The 9,118-nt window shown below is 47.3% G+C and overlaps 1 protein-coding gene across 2 annotated transcripts; it reads left to right on the top strand.

Moving 5' to 3' along the window:
* The first annotated feature begins 764 nt into the window (after positions 1-764).
* LOC310837576 (uncharacterized protein) lies at positions 765-8,732 on the top strand. 2 transcript variants are annotated; one of them, XM_083724395.1, is made up of 5 exons: positions 765-894; positions 2,667-2,740; positions 4,484-4,610; positions 5,579-5,692; positions 7,054-8,732. In XM_083724395.1, exons 2-5 carry the CDS (start codon positions 2,714-2,716, stop codon positions 8,439-8,441), a joined length of 1,656 nt encoding a protein of 551 aa, XP_083580521.1. In that variant the 5' UTR covers positions 765-894; positions 2,667-2,713; the 3' UTR covers positions 8,442-8,732. The 2 variants fall into 2 exon arrangements, with proteins under 2 accessions (XP_083580521.1, XP_083580522.1); XM_083724396.1 differs by having other exon boundaries at positions 887-908.
* Positions 8,733-9,118: the final 386 nt, after the last annotated feature.

Below are 9,118 nucleotides of genomic sequence, written 5' to 3'. Positions count from 1 at the left end.
GTAGTGGCGCCCGCCCTGTGGAACGCCCTCCCATCAGATGTCAAAGAAATAAGTAACTATCAGACTTTTAGTGTTTGGTGTTCTATCGTGTTTTTAATATTCTGTTGGAAGCCTCCCAGAGTGGCTGGGGAAACCGAGCCAGATAGGCAGGGTATAAATAATAAATTATTACAATAATATTATTACTATAAGAGCAGCCAGCAAACTTTGTGGCAGAGCAACGATTTGAACCAGTGCTCACCCCAATACCCCTTCTGCTCTGTTTGAAGTTGGAACTGGGGTAATGTAGAACAGATGCTACTCCTGTTTCTCCTCCGTATTCAAAAGCGAGTTCACAAGGGCACGTTTAGTGCTTGGCGACCCACCAATGAGCCCCTATATCGCCTCTAACCAAGCAGCTACGGCAGGTACTCAAGTCCTACCCGCGCCTGCATTTGACACCGGGGACAACTTTTCACCAGCGAGGAAAGCGCGGCCACAACAATCGATCACGCACACGCGTGTGCACATGCACACGTGCCCGCATCTCCGCATCTTCCCCACCTTTGCAAATTTTAGCCCTGTCAGGTTGTTAACAGGACACCCTGCGGGCGATCCTCCTCTGCTCGCCAAAAACAGGACCCTCTTTTCCTCGCCCACGTTGCGGAGTAGAGGCTCCAGGAGAATCTGCTTCTAAGTGAGGGCAAAAGAAGGGGGCGCGAGAGGGGCGGGGAAAGGCTTCGGTGGCTGCTACTGAGCATGCGCACACTCCCTTTGAGCATGCTCAGTGGCATTTGGTCTTCGCACAGGTAAATCCGCGCGAGCCTGGAAGACTTGCTTCCTCTGCGTTGCAAAACGCTTCGCTCTCTTTCTCGTCGCTCTCTTTCTCTCGGGGCTGCTTCTTGGCGGGCAGAGGTAGGCGTCTGCTGGTATGGGAAAGGGGAATGGGGGGGGGGGTTGCTGAGGCTTGCTAATTTTGTTAGGGAGCCAATTCCTTGCTTGGATTAGGCCTCAGAGACATTCCTGTCTGTCTGTCTATGCAAACTCCCCCCCCTTTTTTTTAGTGAAAGTTTGTTTTCTGGGTTCCTTCCACCGTCTCCTCCCTCTTTGCATTTCTTGTTGCTCTTGTTCCGGAGGAAATGTGTGGCTGTAGTATAAATCTGCGTCCATAACTGATGCAATTAGTAACTTGGCAGAGTTTGCTACCCTGAAACTTTATTGGGAATATTAAGAAGCCTCCAGTGGCACAGTGGGGTCCGTGTGTCTTCCTGTTAACCAAGAGGATTTGTGGCTTGATCCCGCTCAGGGATGGCTGTGGGCAGGATTCTTGCATTGTGTGTGGGGGGTGGACTAGAGGACCCTATGGGTCCCCCTTCCAGCTCTAGAATTCTATGGTTCTCTAAGGGCTCCGTTTGCTCCTAGGAGTCTGCTCTAGAATGCCATGCCATAACCCTATATCTTCCACCCGCTCAAATTATATTTAGATTGTAAAGAGTTAGGGCAGGGTTCTCCAGGAGCTTCTGGAGATGATCAGAGACCTCCTGGTGTTTGGAGATGGGTGAAGGGTGTTGTAAACAAAAATCTGCCCTTTTTCCCCTTATGGGATATCCAAGAGCCCATATAGAGTCCTTATGTAGGTTCCCTATTGGTAGGAGAAAATAACAGAGGCCAACCAGAGAATATTGAGAAGCAAAGCAGCTAGTAAGCCTGATCTTTATTGATCTGTTGCAACAGGGTCCTCACTCACCACACGCAGGAGGGAGGAGGAACCCAGAACAATGGTGTGCAAGCCCCTATATAGACTTTTGAAATTGCCACCCTGTAGATCAAGACCACCCCCAGATACATCATACCTACATCACAGAAGGGGTGGTCTACAGCAGAAATCTTGAGTGAGTTGTTTACCTCCTGTTCTGCCAGGTTATCTGTTAATGGTTACTTGATTGTATACCCTGGGGAGCCTGGCCAGTCTTTTGTAATGATAAATACTTAGTTCCTGAGCCAGGTCACAGGCTCACACCCTATTCATGCACAGACATACCCTTAAGACAGGATTTGTGAATGAAGAGACAATGGGGAGACTTTCCCATTTCCTTCAACCTTGCAGAGAAAACATTTGGTAAGTTTGAGAGTCAAAATGGTTCCAGGGCTGTTTTCCTGTGCTGCTTTTGTGGCAGAGCAACGATTTGAACCAGGGCTCATCCCAATACCCCTTCTCTATTTGAAGTTGGAACTGGGGTAATGCAGAACAGATGCTACTCCTGTTTCTCCTCCGTATTCAAAAGCGAGTTCACAAGGGCATATTCATATCTTAAATGTTCCCTTAAGACAGGATTTGTGAGGAAAGAGATAATGGGGAGGTTTCCCACTTTGACCTTGCATAGAAATAATTAAGGTCAGTTTGGGAATCAAAAATGGTTTCAGGTCAGTCTTCCTGTGCTGATCTATGGACCTGCTTGGTTGGTACACTTATGAACATTTAACATATATCTAAGACCTCAAAATTCCTATCACAAGGGCTGCTTGAAAGCTTTGCAATACTGTATAGATAGAAGGAAGAGAGACAGAGACAGAGAGATGGGGGGGGGGGTTAGGGGCCCAGCCATAAGAGAGAGAGAGAGAGAGAGAAAGAGAGAAAGAGAGAAAGGGTCACAGTGTTTTCTGAATTTACTTTCTTCCTCCCACAGGAGGTGCACAGGTCCCAGAGTCTTCTGCTGCATTGGCTTGACAAAGAATGGCTGCTGCGGTGGAGACAAACCAGGTGCGAGAATTGTTTGAGATAGCTGACAATGAGTCTCATAGCAAGTTGGAAAGTGGAAATAGTGCTTATCTCGGGGGCCCTCCAGAAATCCTTTCTATTCTGTGTGCATTCTGTACCACTGTACAGCATTAAATACAGTGGTACCTCGGGTTAAGTACTTAATTCGTTCCGGAGGTCCGTACTTAACCTGAAACTATACTTAACCTGAAGCACCACTTTAGCTAATGGGGCCTCCCGCTGCCGCTGCGCCGCTGGAGCCCGATTTCTGTTCTCATCCTGAAGCAAAGTTCTTAACCTGAAGCACTATTTCTGGGTTAGCGGAGTCAGTAACCTGAAGCGTATGTAACCCGAGGTACCATTGTATTAAAAACTTGCCTAATCAGAGCTACCTTCAGATGTCTTTTAAAGAGAAGACAGCCACTTATTTCCTTCACATCTGAAGGGAGGGCGTTCCACAGGGCGGGCGCCACTACCGAGAAGGCCCTCTGCCTGGTTCCCTGTAACTTCACTTCTCACAATGAGGGAACTGCCAGAAGGCCCTTGGTGCTGGATCTCAGTGTCTGGGCTGAACGATGGGGGTGGAGACGCTCCTTCAGGTATACAGGACTGAGGCCATTTAGGGCTTTAAAGGTCAGCACCAATACCAATGGGCAGACAAGTGGGAGGCTGGGCAGTGAGGCTGGCACCAGGCCTGCCTGGGAGCTGAAGGGGAGCCTTTGCACCATGCAAGTGTGCCCACTGCTGCCTCCCAAGGTAAGGCGCTGGCTTCATGTTCACCTTTGGCCAGTCTCCATTGGGCCACTAAAGCTGGGGGCATCCTCTTCCCAGGCCCCTGTGGGGCAGTGTGAGGAGGCACCTCTCTTTGGGGCAGGGGGGCAGATCAGAGATCAGGGGCAGTAGCAGCAGCAGTTGCCTGAAGGACTCCCAAGTTGCCCTTTGGGGCGCCTCAGGGTCAATTTTTTATGGTAGCCGAAATCTCAGTTGTACCGGTGTATGTATATATCTCAATTTTAACCCACAAGCTATTACTGCAATCTGCTCCAATTGTATATTTTATCTTTATGAACGCTGTTTTTATTGTGTTGTGTTATGTGAGCTGGTCTTTGACCGTAATAAATTACCTGCCTCTACCACCTTTATCTTCCAAGGATATCCTCCTCCCCATTTCACCTTCACAACAACCTTATGAGGTAGGTTAGGCTGAGAGACAGTGACTGATCGAGGTCACCCAGTGAGCTGCATGGCTGAGTGGGAATTTGAACCCTGGTCTCCCTGGTCCTAGGTCAGTGTTCTAACCATGATGTCACACTGGCTCTCAGATCAGTTGCAGGGAGCCTTTGGCCTTCTAGAGCAGGGGTCAGCAAACTTTCAGCAGGAGGCCCTCAGACCTTGTGGGGGGCCGGACTATGTTGGGGGGAGGAATGAACGAATTCCTATGCCCTGCAAATTACCCAGAGATGCATTTTAAATAAAAGCACACATTCTACTCATGTAAAAACATCAGGCAGGCCCCACAAATAACCCAGAGATGCATTTTAGATAAAAGGACACATTCTACTCATGTAAAAATATGCTGCTTCCCGGACCATCTGCGGGCCAGATTTAGAAGGCGATTGGGCCGGATTCGGCCCCCGGGCCTTGCTGAAATGGTGATGAAACTACAGAAAATCCATTGCACAACTCCCAGATTTTGAGTGTGGCCCCAGGCCAACAGTTGCTTTAAAAGTTTCCTTCTTCTTTTAGGAGCCTGTGGCTTTTGAGGATGTGGCTGTGTATTTCACAAAAGCAGAGTGGGCTCTGCTGGACCCAACGCAAAGAGCCACCTACAGGGACGTCATGCTGAAGAGCTATGAGAATGTGGTTTCTGTGGGTGAGCATCCCTCATTTGAAACAATAGATCCGGCCACAGAGACATGCCCTCCCTTTCTTCTTAAAAGCAACAACGCTTGAGGCTGGTGAGGAGGGCAGGTGTTGCAGTGCGACCAGTGGACTCTTGTGATATGCTCTACAGGTGGCTGCATTTGAAAAAAACATCTGGAAACATCTGGAAACCAGGATGTGGACTGCTATACTTGACCCTTGCCATGCAACAGCTGGCAAGGGTGGGCTGGTGGATCTCAGGGGTTATAAAATGCCTCTTCGCAGCAATAGGTGATTCCATGCGTCACAATGCTTGCAAATGGTGCATTTGTGCAGTGGGGGTTACCCATGATCTGTGGAGGTCTCCGGAACGGAGCCATAGGATTGAACCCAGCATGGGCCTGATGCTTTAAACAATAACATCATCAACAATAGTAATAATTATTACATTTATTTCCTGCCTATCCCACCAAAGGAGCCCAGAGTGGCAGGCACAAAAATCATAAGGAATGTGAACATCTAAACATAATTCCAATACACAGATGCAGACTGGGAATATATATTAATATATTTTTTTTCTTTATTCCCCCCCCCCCAAAAAAAAACTAGGTGCGCCCTGTGGGGTGAAAAACACAGTAATTATCAAACATTAAAACCTTCTGATATATGGCTGCTTCAGATGTCTTCTAAAATACTTATCTCCTTGACATCTGATGGGAGGGCGTTCCACAGTGTGGGCACCACCACCAAGAAGGCCCTCTGCCTGGTTCCCTGTAACTTCACTTCTCGCAGTGGGGGAACCACTGGAAGGCCCTCGGAGCTGGACCTCCACATCTAAGTGGTTTGAACTCACCCTGGGACCTTTTGGTGAAGGCTAAGAAATCTAACTAACAATAGGAGTTCTTTTTTTCTGGTAACATACCAAAACAGGCTATGTTTTCCCCCCACGCTCTTGTTTTTCCTTCCTCTCATAAGCAGCACTTCAGCCTTCGAAACCAGACCTGATCTCCGCCCTGGAGCGATGGGAAATGCTGTGGGCACCTGATCAGCAGGAACACAAGGAGCATGAGATCCCACCAGGCAGTAGCTCAGGTGAGCCATTTCGAAACAGAGGCTGGCAAGGAGCCATTCGGAGCTGGGCCAATCGCAGTGCCATGCTAGATCTTTATGCAAGCCTGCAGGCTGCTTTGTGTTCATTTTGCACAATGTGCCCCTCACGGGGAGGGAAAGAGTGCTAACAGTCCAGTGCTCCTGTTTGTCATTGAAATTCTACTCAATATTGATCCAGAGCAGATTTCAGTGTATAGTTAGCAGAGTAAAAGTTTAAACACATTGCAGGATTCCCAAAAAAATAGACCAGAGGCAATTGTATTTCATTGGCACTGTTCATAAGAAATCCAGTTGCAGCAGATTTAACTTAAACTTACAATAACCTATAATAAGACTAAACCTTAACACTACAGTGGTACCTCGGGTTACAGACGCTTCAGGTTACAGACTCCGCTAACCCAGAAATAGTACCTTGGGTTAAGAACTTCGCTTCAGGATAAGAACAGAAATTGCGCAGTGACGGCAGCAGGAGGCCCCATTAGCTAAAGTGGTGCTTCAGGTTAAGAACAGTTTCAGGTTAAGAACGGACCTCCAGAACGAATTAAGTACTTAACCTGAGGTACCACTGTATTTATATACAGAACACCACACCAGAAGGAAAAGCGATAGAAAGCGAAACCCAGGCTCCTTCTGGCCTTACTATTATAGTCAGCATGACCTTGACTGAAGAGATAAGAGAACCAGTTTTGGCCAGCTGTACTCAGCTTCTCGGAAGGAATAATCCAAACATCATGGACCACCTGCTTGTTTCTTTTATAGAGAGAAGCTTGCGGAATTAAGTATAATAGGAAAGATCTCTACACATCAGATCAATACTTTCTGCAGTAAGAAATGCAAATTGACACTTTTAGCATTCCAGTTCTAGCTGGAATAGATTTTGGTCAGGGGCTCTACATGCTGCTGTTTCTGAAGACAGAAACTTCTGCTTTAATAATAATAATAATAATAATAATAATAATAGTTATTATTTTAACACACTTGGTTTGGGGCCCCCCCAAATGTGGCCTGGCAGCATCAGGTGGGGAAGCAAATCAGGTCTGGAGATAATTAGGAAGGAAGATTGCTGCAAGTCCCATGTGAGAACATGGCATCTGGGCTGTGTATACCACCTCTACCCTCATAGCATCTTCACAACAACCCTGTGATGTAGGCAGGGATGCCAGAAGGGTTTGGTCCGCAGTTTGCCCCCTTTCTGCTTCCCCCACACCATGCATAAATCATAGGTTAGCTGTGAGTAGCCCATGACTCCCAAGAAGCTTCCTTGATTTTTCCCCTGTTTCTCCTACAGTGTTCGTAGCTCCTTTCAGAATACAAATTGACTGTTTTCTGTCTCATTCCAACAGGAGACGAGCAGGTGAGTGAGAATACAGAGAAACCTATTCAGCCGGAAAGTTTCGCCCTGGGGAAGCAAGGGGGTGAAGAAACCCAGAGAAAGGGGGAGAGCTCTCAGACCTGCCGCAGAGCTGGGCAGCCTCAGAGAAAGTGTCTTGGAAATCGAAAGGCCCAAGCCGTTCCCACTCGGAAGAGCAAAGAGCAGACACAAATCAAGAGCCGACCAAAGAAAAACACTCCTCCTAAAGCCCCGAACAGAAGACGTGGAGTAGCAAACTCGGAAAAGTGCCCTGTCTGTGGGAAAACCTTTTGTAACAACACTTACCTTGTTATACATCAGCGGTCCCACACGGGAGAAAAGCCACACACGTGCTCGGACTGCGGGAGATCGTTCAGTTCGCCGTCAAACCTTCGCTCGCACGAGAGAATCCACACGGGAGTGAAGCCTCACTCGTGCGCAGATTGTGGGAAAGGTTTCATACACAAACGAAGCCTTCGTCAACACAGACGCGTCCACACCAGAGAGAAGCCATACGTGTGTTCCTACTGCGGGAAGAAATTTAGCAGAAAAGCACACGTTGACAGACATGAATACATCCACAAAGATGAGTGGCCGTTCCAATGCTCAGAGTGTGGGAAAGGATTCAGAGCGAAAGAGCACCTTATAGTTCACAAGAGGACACACACAGGAGAGAAACCCTACAAATGCTTGGACTGCGGCAGGAGCTTCAATTGTTTGTCTAACTATACCAGGCACAAGAAAACTCACGGAGGAGAGAAACCGCATAATTGCTCAGATTGCGGGAAAAGCTTCCGAAATAATTCATATCTTAAATCGCACAGGAGAATCCACACTGGCGAGAAACCTTATCAGTGCTCATTCTGTAGGAAAAGCTTTCGTTGCAGTTCGGCCCTCATAAGGCACAAGAGAACCCACAGAGCGGAAAAATCATTTCCGTGCCCCGAATGCGGCAAACGTTTAAGTCAGAGATCGTGCCTTGCTAAGCATTTGAGAATGCATAAGAATCAATGCTCAGACTGTGGGAGGATCTTCGGCAAAAGTTCAGCCCTTCAGCATCACCACAGGAAGAGACATTCAGGTAAGAAGCCGTACAGATGTTTGCGCTGTGGGAAGAGCTATGACCGCAGGTCAGCCCTAATGATTCATGAGAGGATTCACACAGGAGACAGACCTTACGTTTGCTTAGAGTGCGGGAAAGCTTTTATTCAGAAATGTAAACTTGAGCGACATGAGCGAATACACACAGGAGAGAAACCATATGAGTGCCCCCACTGTGAGAAGAGCTTCAGCGAGAGAGGAAACCTTCTTCAACATGTGAGAATCCACGAGAGGAAGAAGCCCTACAGAAGAGGTTCCCGCAAGATCACACGCCGTTGAGCACGACAGATTCCATCCAGGGGATAATTCCCATGACTGTTCAGGATGTGGGAGAATCTTTTTGGCCATATTTCATGCCGCCTTAAACATTCAAGAACGGCTGTAAATAAGTTTTGATGGATGTGATCGTGGAAAACTGACTGGTATCGTTTTTTTAAAAAATATGCAGGGATATAAGATATGCAGAATGAACCATGGAAAGACAAGAAAGGAAGACATTTATATCTTAAGTATGTAAAATGTTTATTTGAGATTGTAAGATACAAAATTTAATAAAAATCATATTTAAAATGAGAGAGTTTAACCCTTTCTCTCCTGTAGGGCTGCCATATTTCTGGGTTTTTCTGGACGGGGGGTGGGGGTGGGGATTTCCGAAAGGCGGTGCTTTGTCCAAGATTTGATGGCTCATAACACCTGATTGGCTTTCTCAGCACTCATGCTCATTGGCTAAAGCTACTGCATATTGTGTTTCCTTTTTCTGGTTATTTGGCTATAACTATTGATAAATTAAGTTAACTGGACAATTAAGTCCAGTTGCAGACAACTCTGGGGTTGTGGCACTCATTTTGCTTTACAGGCTGATGGAGCCGATGTTTGTCTGAAGGCAGTTTTTCCGGGTCATGTGACTAATCCGCTTCTGGTGAAACCAGAGCAGCGCACAGTAACGCCGTTTACCT

This window comes from Podarcis gaigeae (assembly GCF_964106915.1).
Source record: "Podarcis gaigeae genome assembly, chromosome: 2".
In the NCBI taxonomy this organism is placed as follows: Eukaryota; Metazoa; Chordata; class Lepidosauria; order Squamata; family Lacertidae; genus Podarcis; species Podarcis gaigeae.
The sequence above is the reverse complement of the archived record's forward strand: the minus strand, read 5'-3'. Positions and strand labels throughout refer to the sequence as shown.